At 42.3% G+C, this 24,174-nt stretch overlaps 1 protein-coding gene across 10 annotated transcripts in view; it reads right to left on the bottom strand.

The window, feature by feature from the left end:
- mycbp2 (MYC binding protein 2) overlaps window positions 1-24,174 on the bottom strand; it is a 265,465-nt gene that overhangs the window by 146,699 nt on the left and 94,592 nt on the right. For 7 of the 10 annotated variants that reach the window (XM_031805789.1, XM_031805791.1, XM_031805794.1 and 4 more), the window contains exons 16-24: window positions 23,522-23,667; window positions 18,534-18,644; window positions 12,881-13,000; window positions 10,189-10,270; window positions 9,931-10,048; window positions 9,294-9,498; window positions 8,811-8,964; window positions 6,270-6,442; window positions 447-572 (exon numbers count right to left, since the gene is read on the bottom strand). In XM_031805789.1, the coding sequence (XP_031661649.1) occupies window positions 447-572; window positions 6,270-6,442; window positions 8,811-8,964; window positions 9,294-9,498; window positions 9,931-10,048; window positions 10,189-10,270; window positions 12,881-13,000; window positions 18,534-18,644; window positions 23,522-23,667 (1,235 nt within the window). The remainder of the gene's footprint in view (window positions 1-446; window positions 573-6,269; window positions 6,443-8,810; window positions 8,965-9,293; window positions 9,499-9,930; window positions 10,049-10,188; window positions 10,271-12,880; window positions 13,001-18,533; window positions 18,645-23,521; window positions 23,668-24,174) is intronic. The other 3 variants (XM_031805793.1, XM_020461261.2, XM_031805796.1) reach the window with 2 other exon arrangements.

Genomic DNA, 24,174 nt, shown 5'->3' with positions numbered 1-24,174 from the left:
GAATATCATGTCACAAATCAATCAAACGAGGAATCATATGAGGAATAGCTGTGAGTGTGACAAATACTGTAGAACAGGGATCAACTAGATTTAGCCGCAGGCAGATTTTTTGTTGAGCAGATGGTCGGGGGGCCGGAACATAATTACAAATGATTTGTAGACTGCAAATTGAATGCAAGAAGCCCAAACAGATAATGTTTTACTAGAACAATAATTTAAAGTATTGCTCACATTTGCATATGAGGGAATACTTGGAAACAGATTTCTGAAATAAAAATCAATTGGAGCTGATTTCCTGGTGTTTTTAGAGTATTTTGTCGAAAAATGAAATTTTCAGAAAACTTTGGGGGCCAAATGAAACCACCCGCGGGTGGCCCGCCAGTTAGGGAACCCTGCTGTAGAAGATGAGAACTGAAACACATGAGTGACTGAGTGTGTGGACTCACTCTCGAAGCGGTTGACCACGCTGTAGTCCTCCTTGGAGTAGACCTTCATAACAGCCTGAGTCTCCTCCTCTGTGCTGGCCATGCCCATCTTCAGCTCTTGCATGGCCGCCAGCGTATCCAGGCAACCTGGTCACAACACACACAGGGCACTTCCTGTTTGTGCTTAACATTATCATCAGACGAATGGACACACTTCTGTTTATCGTTTTGTCTGTTTTTGGTGTGCGTTTGTAAGTGCTTGACAGTACTTCTGTAAAAGCACTGTGCTAACGTAGTACAGAAAAATGAATGTTCTTATTAGCTAGGCCTTTCTGCAAATAGAGATTAATAATTTATTTTTGAAGGGGAAAAACAAGGACAGGGAGTGCAGCAAAATAGCCTCGAACATTTAGATAATGGCTGCCGTTTTACAAGCTCCTAACCAACTGAGCTATTTTGTTTGTTTTTTCACATTGTTTGTAACTTATTTTGTACATAATGTTGCTGCTACCATCTCTTAGGACAGAAGAGAGCTTCTGGAGATCAGAACAGCAATAACATACCTCAAACTGGACAGAGATTTTTTTTTTAATGAGTCCTACGTGAAGGATATACTGCTTCCCCAAGATCAGGCCCAAATCCCCGTAATTCGCGTGAAGACTAAAAGACAGGGGGAGGAGATCGGGGTGCCTTGTGAGAGTTCGTCGGCAAATGGGTAACCAGCCTCTACCATCCGTTCTATTGGCCGATCTCCGTTCAAGATTATTCTAACAACGGGACATTAAAAACTGAGTCGTGGCTGAACAATGACACGGATAAAATAGAGATGGCTGGGTTTTACGTGCATCGGCAGGACAGCTATGTCTGGTAAGATGAGGGGTGGGGGTGTGTCTCGAGGAAATGCTCGCCTGAGGTAGAGTACCTCATGATAAGCTGTAGACCACACTATCTACCAAGAGAGTTTTCATCTATATTTTTCGTAGCCGTCTATTTACCACGACAAACTGATGCTGGCACGAAGACCGCACTCAACCAACTCTATAAGGCCATTAGCAAACAAGAAAATGCTCATCCAGAAGCGGCGCTCCTGGTGGCCAGGTATTTAAATGCAGGCAAACTTAAATCTGTTCTACCTCATTTCTACCAGCATGTCACATGTGCAACCAGAGGAAAAATATCTCTAGACCACCTTTATTCTACACAGAGATGCATACAAAGGTCTCTCTTGCCCTCCATTTGGCAAATCTGACCATAATTCTATCCTCCTGATTCCTGCCTACAAGCCAAAACTAAAGCAGACTCGCTCAATACGGAAGTGGTCAGATGGCACGGATGCTATGCTACAGGATCTTTTTGCTAGCCAGACTGGAATATGTTCCGGGATTCATCCAATGGCTTTAAATGAGTATACCACCTCAGTCAAAGGCTTTCATCAATAAGAGCATTGACGACGTCGTCCCCACAGTGATCGTATGCACATTTCCCAACTAGGGCTGTTGCGGTGAACCACCACCACACCGGCGGTCACGAGTCAAGACCGCAGTCAAATTCCACGTTACAGTTCAGTCATGGTAATTATGGTTCGCCAAGCTCTGATGCTGCTGATGGTCATTGGTATGCCTACCAAACTTGCTAACTGCCTGGTACTCACCACTCTATTGTCCCTCTAATCACTCTGACATCAATACAAATGTATTTGAAAATCTAATCAAACACTTTATGAGAGCACATGAGCTCATGTTGCGCAACATTTCAATATGCTATGCAATTGTGTGAGAAAACAAGAGATTTGGCCTCTACTGAAAAAAGGAAGATCAGCTTTCTATAGGCTAGGTCTACTTTATTTATCAACATTACTAATATTAAGCACATTGCTTATATTTACAACAAGAGTATAGCTTAATTGGCTAGCATGAAAATAAACCACGTGGAAAAGCGTCCTCCATTCGCTATTTATGTGCACAGATGGCAGGTATTTTTTCCCGCATGCCCCTGTTTCAATACAGGTGTATGATAATGGTCTATTCTAAATCAAAACAAATTTCACACATATAGTATTTCGTTTTTGTAAAGACAAGATTCAATCAAGAAGTCTGATGAGTGACAATATTAGCCTGTGAATTATATATTATCACTTGTGAATGATGCCCAGCATAAGAAACAATGACTTTTTTTTTTGTGACTTTCGAATCATAGTCACACACCTCATGTAGCCTATATGTTTTAATAGGGTTTGTATCACAATTAAAAAGTGGCCAAATAACTTCTTAAAATTACAATTACTTTACAAGGGGTGTAGAGCCTAACTGGCATACATACACAGCACGTGAGTTTCAAGTTTCGGGAAGATAAATTACAATAAAAATGCACCTTTATAATAAAAGCATGACAAGTCCAACGCTCTAACCACTAGGCTACCTGCCGCCCAATTTGCACTTATAGCCTACTACCATGTGTGCATTGCTGCACTGATAATGTGAAGAAATAGCCTAATTAGTTGATCAACATTTTAAGCTAAACGTTTTGATCTGCTGCATCAGTCACATAGCGTAAAACAGTTGTGATGCTAGTGGTTGTATTAATTGGGATCTCTCATATCCAACAACTGTCCCAGACTATGTTCGGAATATTTCTCTCACACATAGGTCATCCTTTGTACTATGGGGGATAGTAGATTGATATAGGCTAGTGCTTTGCTGTTCGTTAGGCCTACTCATCTTGTTGGCTGACAAAAAGTCAAATGTGGACAGATCTTCCAATATCTTGATGATGCACCTCGGAATTGGATAAGGACGCGTGCAGTTGCGTCCCTGATGGGTCCGTCTTCACTTGTAGCCTGTGAGAAAAACTCGATCACGTGATGGGCCGCACAGCACTCTGCGAGAATGGCACAATGGCCACTAGCAGCAAAAGGCATGGATTTTTTTAGGGTGCGTTACGGCCACATAAAGGGGATACCGCCGTGAAATTCTCTGCATTGTCAAGTGCTTGTCAAATTGTGAATAAAAGACTGATGTGTGTGCAGCCTGCTTAAAAAACAAAGCAAAGATGATGCCTTTCAAGCAACTTTTTTCAAAATCATCATTAGAATTGCATCATGCAGCCCTACAATGCATTAGAAATCAAAACATATAGCACAACATTTGTAGAACTAAATGTACATTATTAACTCTAAATGAAGCATGTAGGAATACCTATTTCTTTGTTAACCACTCAACGAGGATTGCAAAGGTTCTGAAACTTTCTGGTAAATTTCCTGAAACTCCTGAAACCTATAGCAGTAGCCATTGCACGGATTGAGGGAGACAATGCCATCCTGTCTGATGTTCAGACTCTGCTTGCAGAGGAAAGAGAATAAATCCTTACTGCCCTGCTCACTTCACTGTTGCTCCATGCAGAGGAAACTGCAATTCTGAAATACATCAAAAAGCTTGAAGACCACTGCCTGAAGTCCATACAAGCCGCAGCGTACATGTTGGACACCAAGAATCCTGGAAAGAGCATTCTGTCTGGGGCAGAGATCAACAAGGCCTATGATGTCATCACTACCGTGTCTCGCCACCTTGGCCTGGATGAGGGCAAGGTTCTTGGCAGTCTGGCGAAGTACATTTCCAAGCAAAGGCTTTGGAATTAAGATGCAATATGGCAGTCGTGCCAACATATCTCATCAACCACCTGGTGGAAGGGACTTTGTGGATCTGAGGCTCTTTGCCGTTGCATCCATCATCCTCCAAATCCCACCAACATCAGCCGCCTCAGAGAGCAACTGGTCCTTGTTTAGGAACACACACACCAAAGCATGCAACAGGCTGACTAATACAAGGGTTGAAAAATTGGTGGCCATCCAGCCAAATTGAGGCTTTTTGAGCCTGACAACAAGCCATCCTCAACAAGGTTGGAAAGTGACTGAAGATGAGGCCTCAGAGCCTCTGATGTTGATAAGAGGTGGACATTAAGGTCCAGGGAGGAGACATGGTAGCCTGAGAGAAAGACAACCAAAGCTTTAGTTTCTAGAATATCATTTTATGTATGTTGAAAACGTTTTTGGGAGATGCGATGGATCATTGGGATCATTAAATATTGTTGTTCAATGAAATCATCTCATGTGAAGAGTCAACCCAATTAAAGTTCAATTCGTAACTAAATTGTTGTTTTTTTTATATTGGAAGGATTTAATAATTTGCAATTATTTTCTTGATAAGGTGAAAGGTTTATGTTTCTGTCTACATATGATATGGTAAATATTTCCAATGCAAAAAAACAACTACATTTAAATGGTATTAATATTAATTTACATATATTCCCGTTGAATCCCATATACTACCGTTAATTCCCACAGAAAGATTCCACCTCTGAATATTCCCCAAAATGTGCAACCCTGCGCTCAACACAATGGCCGTGTGGCACGCCCTCAAATCGTTTGGAGGAAATATCCTTTCCATTTTATTCAGCTTTGTACAATTGTATTCTTCATACTATAAAATAATGCCACAGAATTATCAGGACCTAACATGAGGTCAACTCAGAGTACGCTTTGAGTTCTTATGAAATAGACAACATTATCTTAATATCATGCTTCTTTAGACTTGTCTAAAATAATGGATTTATTGTGTAGGCTATATTACATGGCTTGATTCGACTTTTTAAAATGTAGATGTTCCAAAGTTCTGCATCAGTGGCTTGTAGGCTGTGTGTGGAAGCCAGGAAATGCTAAATGTGTTTATGTTAATTAACAGTCAATTACCGTGATACCGACAATCACCGGGCTGACAAAATTTAGTGACCGCCACAGCCCTAATCCCAATCAGAAGCCATGGTTTACAGGCAACATCCGCACTGAGCTAAAGCTGACAATTTCAAGTAGCTGGACACTAATCCTACTACACCGGCTCTTACGCTCATCGGATGTAGCAGGGCTTGCAAACTATTACGGACTAGAAAGGGAAGCACAGCCGCGAGCTGCCCAGTGACGTGAGCCTACCAGATGAGCTAAATGCCTTCTATGCTCGCTTCGAGGCAAGCAACAACGAAGCATGCATGAGAGCACCAGCTGTTCTAGACGACTGTGTGATCACGGTCTCAACACCATAGCGCCCACAAAGCTCATCAGTAAGCGAAGGACTAAACACCACCCTCTGCACCTGGATCCTGGACATCCTGACGGGACGCCAACAGCTGTAGTGGAGCGGGTCGAGAGTTTCAAGTTACTTGGTGTCCACATCAACAAACTATCATGGTCCTAACAAACCAAATAAATCAAGAAGATGGAAATACAATATCTTTCCCCACTCAGGAGACTGAAAAGATTTGGCATGGGTCCCTAGCACATGTGACAAATTAAATTTGATTTGAAAATGTGAATAGCCTAGCGATCTAGCTGGCTAGCTAACATAGCTGGCTATCTTAGCTAGCTTCTTTACATCGATTTGATGCAGTAAAAACAGGCACTGCCAGATGGGATGATAACCTATGGTATTTACAGGTTTGTCTAACTGAAGTAAAATATTAACAGAGTATGAATCAAATAGCCGACTGTAATTCCTAGCCAACATGGCTAAAATACGGGTTAACTTAAATTGCTATGGATCATCTGCTTAAACAGGGCTTGCTTAATCAGGATCATATTCATTAGTGCACACCATAGCAAATCGTAAGAATTAATTTTGCAACGGAAAACAAAAAAATAACCTTATTGGACAAGTTCAGGTAGTCCCTCCCCGTTTCAGCCAAACTGCTTCCGTTTAGTTCCTAGTGAATATGACCCTGTACTTGCAACCATACGATTCCACACTAAATACCAGCAGGAACAGGTCCATAATATTAATATTATCATTGTGGTTATACCTAGTATGTGCAGGGCTCCGTGGGAGCGGGTGGTGCGTGCATGGGCTCCATCGGGCAGTGCCAGCTCTGGGCTGAGGATGCTGCAGCGGGCCTCTAGGTCCGTGGCCGATGGCACACGGCCATCTGCTATAACTGCGTTATAGCAACACATCTCCTTTGACGCCGGCTGAAACCTACAGGTGAGAGGACAGGGAAGAGTTGAAAGGTCAAATAGAGGATATTAAAGGATGCGAGGTAAAAGAACGTTTGTGCATTCGGAAAGTATTCAGACCCCTTCCCTTTTTTCACATTTTGTTACATTATAGCCTTATTCTAAAATTGATTGAATAGAACATTTTACTCGTCAATCTACACACAATACCCAATAATGACAAAGTAAAAACAGGTTTTATATATATTTTTGAAAATAAAAAAATTGTATTTACATAAGTATTCAGAGCCTTTGCTATGAGACTTGAAATTGAGCTCAGATGCATCCTGTTTCCATTTATCATCCGTAGAGCTCCGAGACAGGATTGTGTTGAGGCACATATCGGGGGAATGGTACCAACATTTCTGCAGCATTTAAGGTCCCAGTGGCCTCCATCAGCTTAAAGCCCAGCTCTACAATTATCTTTGTTAAAGTGTTAAACTGTCACGCCCTGGTCTTAGGTATTTGTGTTTTCTATATTTATTTGGTCAGGCCAGGGTGTGACATGGGTTTATCTTGTGTTGTGTTTATGTATGGGGGTTTTTCGTAGGTTTTGGGATTGTGGCTTAGTGGGGTGTTCTAGCAAAGTCTATGGTTGCCTGAGGCGGTTCTCAATCAGAGGCAGGTAATTCTCGTTGTCTCTGATTGGGAACCATATTTAGGCAGCCATATTCTTTGAGTGTTTCGTTGTTTCGATTGTTCCTGTCTCAGAGTGTTTTGTATTTCACCAGATAGGCTGTATAGGTTTTCACGTTCCGTTTGCTGTTTTGTATTATCGTGTGTCATCTTCATTAAAGATGTATCGTATTAACCACGCTGCATTTTGGTCCGACTCTCTTTCGACGGAGGAAAAACGTAACATAAACGTTGAGAAATAAGACCCTGATCAATTATATTCTTGTATTTTTTAATCAAAGAACAAACTACCTCTCACTGTTTGATACTTCCTCCAGTACTCTTCTTTACAGAGGGAGAAAGCGCTTATGAATATGGGTTTTTAATAACCTCTTTGGGATGATGCGAATTTTCGCAGCTTTTTGTTAAAAATCGCGCAACATTTCAGCGTCCTGCTACTCATGCCAGGAATATAGTATATGCATATGATAAGTGTGTGTGTATAGAAAACGCTCTGAAGTCTCTAAAACTGGTTAAATCGTGTCTGTGGCTATAACATAGCGTGTTTAAGGAGTCAAAATGCGTCGAAAAACTGTTCCCCGAAACACAAAAAAAATATCCATCCGCCAGTCAATGTATTGTTTAACGCTGAAAAAAATACATAGGAATCCTCTGTAAACGCCTACAGCTTCCACACGATGTCACCAATGCTGTCATTTTCATTCTGCTTTATCCTTGGTTTGATAGCTTGACGCATTTCCTTTCTTTGGGCTCACCACAGGATGTTTTGAATGTGAAAACATGGACGATGATTTCAAGACTTGCTGCTATCGAATACAGATCGCCCCGTGATCAATTTAATAGAATATTAACGTTTATTAATACCTAAAGTTGGTTTAGAAAAGTAATTTGAAGTGATTTGTAAAAGTATATAGGCAACTTTTGTCATTTTAAAAAGTGACGTTGCGTCTTGTAAAGGTGCATTTTACTGGATCAGACCGGTCTTCAGCAAATCACATTTTGGGTATACAATGACAGATTTAATCGGGAAAAAGACCCAATTGTGATGTTTATGTGACATATAGGAGTGCCAAGATAGAAGCTCGTCAAAGGTAATGAATGTTTTATATTTTATTTCTGCGTTTTGGGTAGCGCCGGCTACCGCAAAATCTGTTGTTTTGTTGACGGTCTGGTATTCTGGGGGGTGTTTGCTATCAGATATTCGCTTCTCATGCTTTCGCCGAAAAGCATTTTACAAATCTGACTCGGTGGCTAGATTCACAACGAGTGTAGCTTTAATTCACTACCTTGTATGTGTGTTTTAATGAAAGTTTGAGTTTTATCGAAAACTTTCGGTGGCGCTCTAAAATATGCGCTGATTTGATCCCGCGACAGGAACATCCTCCCTAACAAGTTTTTAAATTTCCTGTCTGTCACATTTAAAAGGAGATTAAGCAGGGACACCTTACTCCCAATATAGTTCATGCTAGATTCACACTATAGGGCTGACCATAACCGTACTGATCTGGCTCTACTTTTTATTTTCCCATTGTCCTTTACAGCAATTATGGTAACCAAGTTACATTTCAGCTCGGTAGTGTGAAAACGGTAATAGTGCACTATATGGAAAATAGGGTTTGCTACAAAGACGCAGCTAAACTCAGATGGGGAAAGAGGGAGGGAGACTGAGCTTGCGAGAGAGAGTGTGATAAAGATTCAAATACATTGAGTCTGACCTCCAGATGACGTTGTAGATGGGGTCGAGACAGAGGCCGAAGCCCTGCAGGTCCTCCTGCTCGGAGTCGTTGAAGGTGCGGCAGCTGCCATCTAGCTTGTTGATGAGCAGGCATTTAAAGGGAGGGGGCTCCGATACAGAGGTGGGAACTAAGCCTGGTCGTCGGACACAAAGAAGAAAGGTTCAGGCTAATGCACTATTTTCGTGCACCTAAATATATCATATTTTGTGAAATATCTTCATAAGACATTTCCACAGAGGTTTTGAGTGAAGGACCAATCCTAGCTTGCATGGGAATCATACATTTATGTCAATGGAAGTTTTGCATGAACGTTTCCTCAGGGCCTGTATTCACCAAGCATCTCAGAGTAGCAGCGCTATTCTAGGATCAGGTCCCACCTGTCCATGTAATATAATCCATTAAGATCTACACTTCTAGATCAGCATTACTAATTTGAGACGCTTTATTAATGCGAGTCCTTACCGATGATGTCTTTGCTAGCGAAGATCTCGGAGGTAGCCAGGACGTGTGAGTTGATCAGGGCCTCGTCTATTCTCAGGAAGGTCTGGTCGCCGCTGGCCCCAATCCAAATGGCCTTGCGGCCATACTTGACACCAATGTTGGGCATGGGGGAGGGCTTGGCGTTCCAGTAGGGCATGTCCAGGATTGGCCGACCCAGCTGCCCTTTCTGCAGAGACATTTACTTAATTTCAGTCCATACGTTTCAGTCATTTTAGTAATTTTGTCATGTCAGTCATCTTATTTAGAATGACTTACAAATCACTGCATTCAACAAAAGTAGGTAAAACAACCATGATCAGACAAGAGAAGTCAGTATCCTTATTATGTGGTCCCCCACATATCAAATATGATACAATATTAATCTCTATGCATTCAATAAAAATTCCAGCAATGGACAAAGTAACATTGTGAAGATTTGACCATTACAACAAGGTCAATAAGGAACATTTGGGATTCTGGTTTGGGGTTAGATACAATTCAATGGTTTGGGATTAGATACAATTAATGGTTCTAGTTAATCAGGAAAACAAAGTCAAAGAAAAATGACATCTGTGTAAAAGACATTGAACCCGTAGGGGCATAAAGTTGCGTGGCGTACCGAGAAGCTGCCGAAGGTGAAGACCTGTCCGCCCATGAGGAGCACTGCCGTGTGGTTACTACCAGCTGTCACCTGGACACTCGGACCTGGGAGAGCCTGCACCAGTGTGGGAGATCCCCTACACAGAGAGAGTTAAAACCCAGCTTCATGGACAGCCTTTACCCCCAAACATCAAGGGGACTAAATGATTGTACTGCATTATAGATCTCTTTATCGTCTGTTTACTAATCATTTGTGTGCGTGCGTGTCTGTGGTTACCTTGAGTTGACATCTCCGTGTCCAAGCTGGCCATGCTGACCGTAGCCAAATGTATAGACATCCCCATTCTCCAACAGCACCACTACAGGACAGCACCAGAGAAAAACCCATTTCATAACGTCATCATTACATATTAAATACCACATAATATCACTTATCGCAATGTGTTGAGTACATTCAGCATATTCAGATGCCTATCAACCTGAAGGTGCCCAAACATAAGCAACCATGCTTGATAGTGAATAAACTATTATAAATGATTAATTGTATGTAGAAATATACTGAACAAAAATAAACACAAACATGGAAAGTGTTGGTTCCATGTGCTGAAATAAAAGATCCCAGACATTTTCCATCCGCACAAATGGCTTCTCTCTCTCAGATTCTTTCATCAAATTTGATTGCATTCCATTTAGTGAGCATTTCTCCTTCGCCAAAATAATCCATCTGGTTCTAGTTACAGCTTCTTTAGACAAAGTAGAAACTAAAAAGATGATAAAATAATAGAACCAGCCAGGTGACAGGTGAAATGATTTGCAGTATTACTAAACAAAAGCACCTGTGCATGAATTATAAAAGATAAATTGCATAAATATATTCATGACAAGATACAATATAAAACAGACTTAATGATCAGTTGGCTCTGTTCTGTTTTTTCTGCGGTGAGGCTCAGGCATCGGAGGCAGAGGCTCGAAGTCAACATAAGAATCAGATTAAGACTCTTATATCCAATCTTCCATCCGACTCAAACTCATCTAAATTCTGCAGCATTTGCAATGCTGTCAGTGCGGCCATTCGTTTGGTTAGGATTGACATAGTGAACTACAAACATTGTATGTTGTACTCTGTTTCTGATTTGACTCTTAGGGGAAATTACATATATTTTCATAACAAAATAGTTACTGTTCTAAATTCAATCAATCACTCTCATCATTCAGTTCATTGAAGTCACATGCACCATAATCAATTTATATCTGGTTGACATTCATCAATTGACGACAGAATAGCCTATTTTAATAGGCTTAGAAGCCAGAGCAATGCTGCCCCTGCAAGTTGTAATGTGCTGAATGCATGGAGAGTATGTTTTTTTTTTTTTAAGTGACATTTGGAAATACAGCTGCACCTCTTGAACTTTGAGAGTTATTTGACAAACGTAAGTGTCATAGAACCTGCAGAATATGCTCTTTCTGATACTATATAGAAGTCAATATGTTTACCTGCTTGTGACTCTGAAGGAGGATTTGATAAAGTGATGCTGTATTCCATGCATCTGTCAATTACAGGATGCGACCATGTCTTCATGTACAATTTGATAACTGATAGCCTGTGAATAATATGAGGCCTAACTCTTGTGTGAAATTAGTTCAGGTATAGTTTAGGCTTACTGCAACAAATTGAATGTTTCATATTCCTTATTCAATTAGTCATAGAGCTACAGTAAATAAAACAGTCCCGTAACAGCTTCTTTTTACAAAGTAAAATATAAAAGAGAATTGTATTAACCGCAAGGCGAGGTCAAATTCTTAACATGAGCGGCAACGCTGACTTGCGACTGAGTTCTAAAATGCAGAGCCTATTGCTGGAGTATATTTTGAATCTGTTCCATTGTTTGCTTGCTGGTTAGCTAGCTCCGTCTCATTGAGCACCAATAAAAATGCTGCTAAAGCAAGCTAGCCAGTTAATATAACACGTTTTCTCCAAATGTATATTAGCTAGCTAAGTTAGCTATATTACGAATACAACTCATCTGCTGTCGATAGCAGGATGAATTAAGAGCACTAGTTTGGTCCAAAAGTGGTTAGTTGAAAGCATGCTGATGTTGCATTCAGAGCTATTCAGTGGCTAGTGCTGGATTCATTGTTGTAAGTACAGAATATAAAGGAGATGAAGAGACTGGTTTTTATGTCAGAAGTTAATGGTTCTCTGTGGAAAGACAGAGCGGCTGTGGAATGTGATGTGTGGACGGGAGGGAGTTACAGGAGTGCAATAGGTGATACGGATGGAGAGCTTTGGACTAGACATCAAGGGGGGTTGAGGTCAGGTCACCTTAAGGGAGACAGAACGGCTTAATAATCAATCACTTTGTCTTCCTATCGAACCATAAGATGTAAGGATTGGAGAGGAGGGGCAAATAAAGTGGAGTATATATACAGGTAGAGGTGGAGAGGAGGAGGGGTGTCTAAAGTGGAGTATATATACTGGTAGTGGTGGAAACATGTCTTGGTCTGAATACAGCTGTGTCGACCCTTTGGGAAGAATTAAACTTCCGTGAGTTATTTACTCTGAAAAATTAGAAGCTAACAATAGCCACACTACAAACTTCATTTTACCAAGTTCCTGTGAAGCAATTGTAAGACTGCCACAACATGCCCAAGACTCATTAGCAATGGTTAGTTTGTGTTTAATTTCATTGAGTATCAAAACACAATTCTCTCAAATAGTTTGAATGGGGAATTGAGCTTCCCGGGAAAATGTTGACCACGGAAACAACAGTAACAATAGGGGCGGGGCTTAGTGAAGGGTAAATTCCTTTAACTGTTTCTATTGAAATACCTTTATGACCTGTGGCTATTTGATATGTGGCCAGAAGACACTCATCAACACAAACAGTCTTCCTCTTGAGATCAAACACAACCGAAAAAGAGATCAAAGAAGCAAGAAGTGAATGACAGGAAGTGGCCAGGGGACCTACCTGAATGGTGGAGGCCGCAGCTAACCTGCACAGCTGTCATCTCGCAGTCAAAAAGCACCGCCCCCGGGGGGTAAGTGGTGATCTTACTGGCGTCCTTCTCCCCTCGCTCGCTGCTCCCGTCTGCAAAGGTGAACAGGCCGTCAGTCAGGTGGAGAGATGGAAGGATGGAGCAGGCAGGAGAGAGACAGAGGGGGTAGGGGTTAAGAAAGAGGGAGAGAACTCTGTTTGCAGCTTCAGAGATGGGTGTCTCAGAACCGGAACACTGATAGTCCTGGGGAAGCTGAAATGAGCAAGTGATTCCGAGAAAAAAAGGAGATGAGGAAGAAAAGGCAATGAAAGCATGTGAAAAGGTAAAAAAGGTAAAAACTCTAAATCTCAAAAAGGGCAGGACTTTGGGGGTTGTTAAGATTGCTCCATGTTCAATTTCAATGTGGTGTATCACTTGCAGGTGCTTGTGACACCTAACTACACAGCAACATAATCCAGGGCTTAGTCCAGTTCTTTCCAGCTGCATTTACTTAGTTATGAAAATACTGTCATATCTGTTCTGTCTAGAAGTTGAAACTAACATTACTTTAGTTTCAAGAGGAGTGCAAAATAGGGGTAAAAGAACACACCATCTCCCCTTGATGTTTTACCTATATAGTAGCATAATATCCTATATTTGACCTTCAAAATCAAAACAGCAGCTGTAAATAACAGTAGTGAGGCTATATACAGGGGTTACCGGTACAGAGTCAATGTGGAGACTATATACAGGGTGTACCAGTACGTAGTCAATGTGGAGGCTATAGACAGGGGGTACCGGTACAGAGTCAATGTGGAGGCTATATACAGGGGGTACCGGTACAGAGTCAATGTGGAGACTATATACAGGGGGTACTGGTACAGAGTCAATGTGGAGGCTATATACAGGGGGTACCGGTACAGAGTCAATGTGGAGGCTATATACAGGGTGTACCGGCACAGAGTCAATGTGGAGGCTATATACAGGGTGTTACGGTACAGAGTCAATGTGGAGGCTATATACAGGGGGTACCGGTACAGAGTCAATGTGGAGGCTATATACAGGGGGTACCGGTACAGAGTCAATGTGCGGGGGCACAGGTTAGTCGAGGTAATTGAGGTAATATGTACATCAAATCCAATTTTATTTGTCACATGCTCCGAATACAACAGCTGTAAACCTTGTGAAATGCTTACTTACAACCCTTAACCAACAATCCAGTTATGAAAAAAACTAAAAGTCAGTCAGAGATAAGAAAAACAAATCATTAAAGAGCAATTGTAAATAACAATAGCTAGGCTATATACAGGGGGTACCGATACAGGGGGTACCAGTACAGACTCAATGTGCGGGGGCACAGGTGTCAATGTAATTGAGGCAATACAGTTGAAGTCGGGTGTTTGCATACACTTAGGTTGAAGTTAACACTAGTTTTTCAGCCACTCCACAAATTTCTTGTTAACAAACTATAGTTTTGGCAAGTCGGTTAGGACATCTACTTTGTGCATGACAAGTCATTTTTCCAACAATTGTTGACAGACCGATTATTTCACTTATAATTCACTGTATCACAATTCCAGCGGGTCAGAAGTTTACATACACCAAGTTGACTGTGCCTTTAAACAGCTTGGAAAATTCCAGAAAATTATGTCATGGTTTTAGAAGCTTCTGATAGGCTAATTGACATCATTCGAGTCAATTGGAGGTATACCTGTGGATGTGTTTCAAGGCCTACCTTCAAACTCTGTGCCTCTTTGCTTAACATCACGGGAAAATCAAAAGAAATCAGACAAGACCTCAGAAAAACATTGAAAAAGATTGTAGACCTCCACAAGTCTGGTTCATCCTTGGGAGCAATTTCCAAATGCCTGAAGGTACCACGTTCATCTGTACAAACAATAGTACGCAAGTATTAACACCATGGGACCACGCAGCCGTCATACCGCTCAGGAAGGAGACACGTTCCGTCTCTTAGATATTTAAAAAAATATATTTCACCTTGATTTAACCAGGTAGGCTAGTTGAGAACAAGTTCTCATTTGCAACTGCGACCTGGCCAAGATAAAGCAAAGCAGTTCGACACATACAAAAACAGAGTTACACATGGTATAAACAAACATACAAGCAATAATACAGTAGAAAAATCTATATACAACATGTGCAAATGAGGTAGGATAAGAGAGGTAAAGGAATAAATAGGCCATGGTGGCGAAGTAGTTATAATATAGCAATTAAACACTGGAATGGTGGAATGTGCAGAAGATTAATGTGCAAGTAGAGATACTGGGGTGCAAAGGAGCAAGATAAAAATAATAAAAAATACAGTATGGGGATGAGGTAGATTGGATGGGCTATTTACAGATGAGCTATGTACAGGTGCTGTGATCTGAGAGCTGCTCTGACAGCTGGTGCTTAAAGCTAGTGAGGGAGGTAAGAGAGTCTCCAGCTTTAGTGATTTTTGGAGTTCGTTCCAGTCATTTGCAGCAGTGAACTGGAAGGAGACGCGACCAAAGGAAGAATTGGCTTTGGGGGTGACCAGTGAGATATACCTGCATGAGCGCGTGCAACTATGGTGACCAGTGAGCTGAGATAAGGTGGGGCTTTAACTAGCAGACACTTGTAGAGGACCTGGAGCCAGTAGGTTTGGCAAAGAGGAAGGAGCACGGGCTAGCCAACGAGAGAGTACAGGTCGCAGTGGTGGGTAGTATATGGGTCTTTGGTGACAAAACGGATGGCACTGTGATAGACTGGATCCAATTTGTTGAGTAGAGTGTTGGAGGCCATTTTGTAAATTACATCGCCGAAGTCTAGGATCGGTAGGATGGTCAGTTTTACGAGGGTATGTTTGGCAGCATCAGTGAAGGAGGCTTTGTTGCGAAATAGAAAGCCGATTATAGATTTAATTTTGGATTGGATATGTTTAATGTGAGTCTGGAAGGAGAATTTAGTCTTCTATTTGTATGAATTTTTTACCCCTTTTTCTCCCCAATTTCGTGGTATCCAATTGTTTAGTAGCTACTATCTTGTCTCATCGCTACAACTCCCGTACGGGCTCGGGAGAGACGAAGGTTGAAAGTAATGCGTCCTCCGATACACAACCCAGCCAAGCCGCACTGCTTCTTAACACAGCACGCATCCAACCCGGAAGCCAGCCGCACCAATGTGTCAGAGGAAACACCGTGCACCTGGCAACCGTGGATAGTGCTCCGGTGTTGCTTGCCTCTTTCCTCTTCAACATCTTAAAGCTTCAATGTGTAACTTTTTAGGCTACCCGACCAAATTCACATAGAAATGTGAGTTAAATATTTGTCATTCTCATTGAAAGCAAGGACCGGTGGATCTATTCTATGTGCACTATTTCTATGTTTCCAGTTACAGGTAGTTTTTGCATCTTTTAGTTTTGGTTTTGTACACCAGCTTCAAACAGCTGAAAATACAAAATATTTAGTTAATGAAAATACTGTATTTCACAGGGTTTTAGCTGATACAATGATTATCTACACTATAGATTGCTTGTTTTGTCAAACTAAAATGAGGAGAACTACTAGAATTTTAACAACCACGAAATGGTGGAGCATATTGCACCTTTAATTTGTTGCTTACAAATATAACCACAGGGAACAGACACAATTTATACCAATTAGTTATTATCCATTTTAAAATGTGCCCTGTTCAGATAAAATAAAAATACTGAATTATTTAATTTGTTACTATAAATACTAAATTTGAAAGCCTGCACCGATCAATGTCTAAGATAACATAAAATAGGCGCAATTGGTGTCGGAAGTCTAGCCGTCACTTATCTTCTCTCCTCTCTGTTCTATCCCATAACAGTCTGCTTGTTGTTTGAGGCTAGGCACTGTGACAACGCCTGCTGTTTCACATGCATCTAATTCTGCTGTACAGTGGCCGTCTAATCAGTCGACGGCCACTGTAAGAAATCTACTCTGCTGCTTAGAGAGTTGTTCAATCGAGTTGGACTGTGATATAGATTTTTCTTTAACAAAAGTAGTGTCGCCGTCCAAGGACTCTAGTGCCAAAGCAGTAGAAGAATTAACATAGACTCCCAATTGTTTCTTATTCTCTGCACCAGAGATGCCCCAGAGAGAGGAAACCTATTTAGAACGGGACTTTAATTAAAAGGGGCAGATCAACAAATTGCAAAGCTGTCACCACCCCACTGTTTCAGTAAACAGCTGGAGGATGGGGCTAGAGAAATGTAACCACTGTCCAATTCATAGACAGAGCTATGGATGCATGGACTGACCATCCCTGAGATCAAAATTAGAGTCCTAACCATGTTTTGAAGCTATACAGTGTTTGTTTACAATTGCATCATTTACAAACGAGTAGAAAAAGCTTATATTTTCAGTTCTGATGAGGTTAGACAAATGATGCATTTATAAGTTGATTCTTGAAGAATATAATGGCTATACACTGCATATCATGAATTTAAAATAACATTTTTTTGTAGCAATCGCATTGTTGCAATCACATTTAAAGGAGCTGTCCTAGAGAGGAAATGCACATTTAGGTTCCAACTCCAAAGAATGATGAAGGCATCTTGTACATATTCACGAATTGGGTGTGGAAATTTCTACGTGGCGTTGATAACATCAACAAATAGGGCACTGACAGGTGTCAGCGTAGCTAACTAGCATGCTAACCTTATCTACATTTGGGAAGTATTCAGACACCTGGACTTTTTCCACATTTTGTTACCATTACAACCTTATTCTGAAATTGCTTAAATTGTTATACACCCAAGGGTAAGGGTATGGGTCTGAATACTAAGGGTATGAATACTTTCCGAATGCAATGAAGCTATCTTGCTAACCTTATCTTTGTTGCATTTTTTTTATTTTTATACAGCCTATTCAAAAGACGAGCCAGCTGGCTTCATGGCTGGTTCTGGAGCTGGATTTGTCACAAGCATTGATTTAGAGAAAACTTTGCCACATATAAAAACCACTGCCTAGAAGGCCAGCATCCCGGAGTCACCTCTTCACTGTTGACGCTGAGACTGGTGTTTTGCGGGTACTATTTAATGAAGCTGCCAGTTGAAGACTTGAGGCGTGTGTTTCCCAAACTAGAGACCAATGTACTTGTCCTCTTGCTCAGTTGTGCACCGGGGCCTCTGAATATAATTATTTTTGTGACATATCATAGGAAAAGACACCGCATTCACACAAAGTGGGCCGTTTGGATTTGTCACTTCAAGCCCAAATATATGATACTTTGACTAAAACATTGACTTGACTTAAATCGTTGCGCAACATCATGGATAAGCTCTGGCCATCATCTTTCAGCTCAAAAAGTGGATCACAAAGGCACAATAACAAAATATGGGAAACAGGGTCAGAGTACTGAATGGTCTATTGAAAATAGAAGTGTGAGTTCTGATAACCATTCCACTGTCTTCCCCTGCCCGTATTCTTCATAGCCCCACACAGCTATCATACCAATCAGGTCACTCCCCCAATCAACATACACACACACATACCCTCAACCACCAAACCCTTACCTGCCGACATCCACAAATCCACACCCAACACTGTTACCATGCTCAATATTTTATCCTCTGCATGTTCTGCTCTCCAAACAAAAAAACACACACACCTTCCCCTAACCCCTCCTAGCCCAAACCTTGTCCCTCCTCCAGCCGGTGTCGGCGGTTGATCCGCTGCCGTTTCTCCTCCTGCCGGATCTGGATGTGCTCCTGGATGTTGACTCCTGGTGGGGAAGGGACAGGCACAGCTGAAACACACACCAAAGAGAGAACCAGGTGGATACGCCGCCACATAACATGGATGAATGATGGTGGGAGGAGACATGGAGAAGTGATGAGTCTGTACATTTGCCTTGGAACTGATATGAGGTTATTTTACTGCTTCAATAGACTCAAAATCCTAACCAAATCCCACTTTCTCACATGACTAATTCAGTGTGGCATTCCTCCTAATAGAAAGGCACCTGGCCCGGTAAAAAAAATCCTCCCAGAAATAACTTCAATTTAGCATTAACACTGGAGTGATAGATGTGCAGATGATGTGCCGGTAGAGATACTTTGGTGCAAAAGAGCAAAAAATAAATACGGGGATGAGGTAGGTTGGGTGGGCTATTTACAGATGTGCTGTGTACAGGTGCAGCGATCGGTGAACTGCTCTGACAGCTGAAACTTGGGTATTGCAATGGTGACCAGTGAGCTGAGATTAGGCAAGGCTTTACCTAGCAGAGACTTATAGCTGACCTGGAGCCAGTGGGTTTGGCGACTAATATGAAGCAAGGGCCAGCCGACTAGACCATACAGGTCGCAGTGGTGGGTAGAATATTTGGCTTTGGTGACAAAACGGATGGCAGAGTGTTGGAGGCTATTTCGTAAATGACATCGCCGAAGTCAAGGATCAGTAGGATAGTAAGTTTTACGAGGGTATGTTTAGCAGCATAAGTGAAGGAGGCTGTGTTGCGAAATTGGAAGCCGATTCTAGATTTAATTTTGGATTGGAGATGCTTAATGTGAGTATGGAAGGAGAGTTTACAGTCTAACCAGACACCTAGGTATTTGTAGTTGTTCACATATTCTAAGTCATAGCTGTCCAGGGTGGTGATGCTAGTCATGCGGGCGGGTGCGGGCAGCGATTGGTTGAAGAGCATGCATTTCGTTTTACTAGCATTTAAGAGCAGTTGGAGGCCACGGAAGGAGTGTTGTATGGCATTGAACCTCATTTGGAGGTCAGTTAACACAGTGTCCAAAGAAGGGCCAGAAGTATACAGAATGGTGTCGTCTGCATAGAGGTGGATCAGAGAATCACCAGCAGCAAGAGCGACATCATTAACATATACAGAGAAAATAATCGGTCTGAGATTTGAACCCTGTGGCACCCCCATTGAGATTGCCAGAGGTCTGGAGAAAAGGCCTTCCGATTTGACACACTGAACTCTGTCTGAGAAGTAGTTGGTGAACCAGTCGAGGAAGTCATTTGAGAAACCAAGGCTATTGAGTCTGCCGATAAAAATACATTGATTTTCGAAAGCCTTGGCCAGGTCAATGAAGACAGCTGCACAGTACTGTATTTTATCGATGGCGGTTATGATATCGTTTAAGACCTTGAGCGTGGCTGAGGTGCACCCATGACCAGCTCGGAAACCAGATTGCATAGCGGAGAAGGTACGGTGGGATTCGAAACAGTCAGTGATCTGCTTTTCACTTGGCTTTCGAAGGGCAGAATTGACATGAGTCTAACAGTTTGGGTCAAGACTGTCTCCCGCTTTGAAGAAGGGGATGACCGCAGCAGCTTTCCAATCTTTAGGGATCTCAGACGATACGAAAGAGAGGTTGAACAGGCTAGTAATAGGGGTTGCAACAATTGCAGCGGATAATTTTAGAAAGAGAGCGTCCAGATTGTCTAGCCCAGCTGATTTGTAGGGGTCCAGATTTTACAGCTCTTTCAGAACATCAGCTATCTAGAATTGGGGGAAGGAGAAGCGGAGGGGGTTTGGGCTGTGGGGGGTGCAGAGCTGTTGGCCGGGGTAGGGGAAGCAAGGTGGAAAGCATGACCGGACGTAGAAAAATGCTTATTGAAATGACCAACTATCGTAGATTAATTGGTGGTGACAGTGTTTCCTATCCTCAGTGCAGTGGGCAGCCCCAAATTTCTGTTTGAAAAAGCTAGCCTTAGCTTTCCTAACTGACTGCGTATATTGGTTCCTAACTTCCCTGAAAAGTTGCATAGCACGGGGAATATTCGATGCTAATGCAGTACACCACAGGATGTTTTTGTACTGGTCAAGGGCAGTCAAGTCTAGAGTGACACAAGGGCTGTATAAGTTCTTAGTTCTACATTTTTTGAATGGGGCATGCTTATTTAAGATGGTGAGGAAAGCACTTTTAAAGAGCAACCAGACATCCTCTACTGATAGGATGAGGTAGTTGGATACCCGGGCCAGGTCGATTAGAAAGGCCTGCTCGCTGAAGTGTTTTAGGGAGCGTTTGACAGTGGTGATGGGTGGTTGTTTGACCGCGGACAGGTTACGGGTGCAGGCAATGAGGCAGTGATCACTGAGATCTTGGTTGAAGACAGCAGAGATGTATTTAGAGGGCAAATTGGTCAGGATGATATCTATGAGGGTGCCCGTGTTTACGGATTTAGGGTTGTACCTGGTAGGTTCCTTGATAATTTGTGTGAGATTGAGGGCATCTAGCTTAGATTGTAGGATGGCCGGGGTGTTAAGCATATCCCCGTTTAGGTCACCTAACAGTATGAACTCTGAAGATAAATGGAGGGCAATCAATTCACATATGGTGTCCAGGGCACAGCTGGGGGCTGAGGGGGGTATATAACAAGCGGTAACAGTGAGACTACAAGGGTATGGTAGGATGTGAGTACAGTGGAGGTAAACCTAGGCGCTGAGTGACGATGAGAGAGGTTGCATCACTGGGGACACCAGTTAAGCCAGGTGAGGTCTCCGCATGTGTGGGGGATGGGACAAAAGAGCTATCCCAGGCATGTTGAGCGGGACAGTGGGTTCTACAGTGAAATAAAACAATGAGAACTAACTGAGAAAGTGGTAGACAAGGAATATTGACAGAAACGGGCATAAAGCAATCACGGGTGTTGATCGGGAGAGCTAAGACAACAACGGGAAAATGGCAATGAATGGACAGAGCGTGTCATTTGGTACATACAGGGCCTGAGTTCGAGGCTGAGGCCGACAGATAAATCAAAAGAGGTACCGCGTTAGTGAACAGTCCAGCAGGCATTAGCTGTGTAGCCGAGTGATCATAGGGTCTAATGAGCAGCAATAGGGGAGTCGGGGAGCAGATCAGCAGTCGCTACTACGCTAGGCGAGCAGGAGACAGCGTTCAGAAAGCTAGCGGGCCGGGGATGGCGGATGGGTCTTCGGCAGCACCGCAACGGAAAAGCCAGTTGAAACCACATCGGACGATTACGTCGGCAGGCCAGTCGTGATGGATCGGCGGGGCTCCCTCGACGACGAAGGGTCCAGGCCAATTGGCAAAAGAGGTATTGTAGCCCAAGAATTAGCTGGTATATGGGCCTAGCTCAAAACTAACTCAAGGCTAACTAGTGCTCGCTTTGGGACAGAGGCGTTAGCTAACAGTAGCCACACAGTGGCAGCTAGCTAGCTGCGATGATCCGGTGTAATGGCCCAGAGTTTGCGGCAGGAATCCGGCGATGTGGTAGGGAGAAGCAGTCCGATATGCTCTGGTTTGATATTGTGTGCAGACTGGCAGGTATTGTCCAAGCTAAAGCTGGCAGGTGTCCGAGCTAAAGGTGAAGGCCGCTAGCCATGGCTAACAACAACTGATCACTAGTAGCTAGTTAGCTGGCTAGCTCCTGATGAAGTTTCCAGTTATAAGGAATAAAAATAGCAGATCCGTACCACATTGGGTAAGGCGGGTTGCAGGAAAGTATATTTAGTTTGTAGATAGAAAGTGAGAACAAAATAAGTATATACGACAACAACAAAAACTATTTACACAGGATAAGACAAAGACACACTGCTACGCCATCTTGGATACAAATGTAGCAATTATATGACGAGAACATTCCAATCTTTTTTATAGTCAATATTTCCATTTTGCCCATACTTTTGATGAAGAATATTAATAAGCTCACTGTTTTGACACCACAAAATCAACCAAATTTGCTAAATAGCGCTGCTAATAGCTCTGCTAAATAGCGCTGCTAATAGCTCAATTGAAAATACTGCGATGGAAGAAATGTCTTTATAACTTTCTACCACTTCCTACCTGGATTTAGACTGACATTTTTTATTGATTGATAATATATATATAGTCTATGAACTAAGCAACCGACTACATGTTTTTTAACTAACCCACTCCTGGTCTAGGGAAAACACTGTGTGAGACATGTAGCAATGTTTAAGCAATGTGCTGACATGGAATGACTGAGACAAAAGATAAATAAAAGAAGCAGACAACATTGATGCCTTGTGGGTCATGACTGTTTGCAAATGAATACATCAAACCGGAACATGCAGAGAGACTACATATACAAATGTATGTGGACACCTCTACAAATTAGTGGATTCTGCTATGCCAGGAGAACACTACCTGCCCCGATGCATAATGCCAACTGTAAGGTGTGGTGGAAGAGGAATAATGGTCAGGGACAGTTTTTCATGGTTCGAGCTAGGCCCCTTAGTTCCAGTGAAGGGAAATCTTAACGCTACAGCATACAATGACATTCTAGACGATTCTGTGCTTCCAACTTTGTGGGAACAGTTTGAGCGAAGGCCCTTTCATGACAATGCACCTGAGCACAAAGCAAGGTCTATACATGAAGGTTTGTCGAGATCAGAGATCAGTGGATAAATTGGAACGCCGACTACGAGCCAGGCCTAATCCCCCAACATCAGTGCCCGACCTCACTAATGCTTGTGGCTCAATGGAAGCAAGTCCCTGCAGCAATGTCCTAACATCTAGTGGAAAGCGTTCCCGGTAGAGTGGAGGCTGTTCTAGCTGCAAAGGGGGGACCAATTCCATATTAATGCCCAAGACTTTGGAATACAATTTTCGACGAACAGGTGTTCACATACTTTTGGTCATGTGGTGTATATTGAGCAACTGTTATTGTTATTGCGTGTTATACCTAGTAGTAGGTCTAGTGGTATCATCTCCTTAACAGCGTCAAAGATGCCCCTCTGTCTGGCCTCCTGTCCATTCAGCTCCCTGGCGCAGGCCTTACAGCAGCCACACGCTGAGCAGCCAGACTCCCCCGAACCACAGCCACAGATACTGAGAGGGAGAGAGAGATACACACACAACAAATTACACAAGTACACACACACATACAGAGAGACAAACATCAAAATAAACACAAGCAAACTCAGACATCCACAAAGACACAAGACAAACAAAATCATAAGAGAAACAAATATTAGTGCATCTGATCAGCATTCTGACTCTGCAATACTGCTTAGTAAAGACCGATCACTGAGCACTAGAAATAGCAAATAGACTTAACCATTAACTTAGACTAGGGCTGTCCCAACAAAAAAGAAAATATTGGTCGAAATATTCAAACGTGTATTTTCCCAAATATAGACACTATGTTTGAATAAAATCAACTATATATAGACTACTGAGCTTGTCTGATGCTTTAAGCACTGCGATAAAAAATTAAGACAAATTACTAGAGGGAGCCAGAGATAGCCTAACCAGAAGAACCTGTTCCCGACCCTCATCCCCCTGCTGCTGACCTTCACAGATTCTGCCATTATGCTCCTGCAGTTGCCAGTAATA

This window comes from Oncorhynchus kisutch, linkage group LG26 (genome assembly GCF_002021735.2).
Source record: "Oncorhynchus kisutch isolate 150728-3 linkage group LG26, Okis_V2, whole genome shotgun sequence".
NCBI classification, from domain to species: Eukaryota; Metazoa; Chordata; class Actinopteri; order Salmoniformes; family Salmonidae; genus Oncorhynchus; species Oncorhynchus kisutch.
The sequence above is the reverse complement of the archived record's forward strand: the minus strand, read 5'-3'. Positions and strand labels throughout refer to the sequence as shown.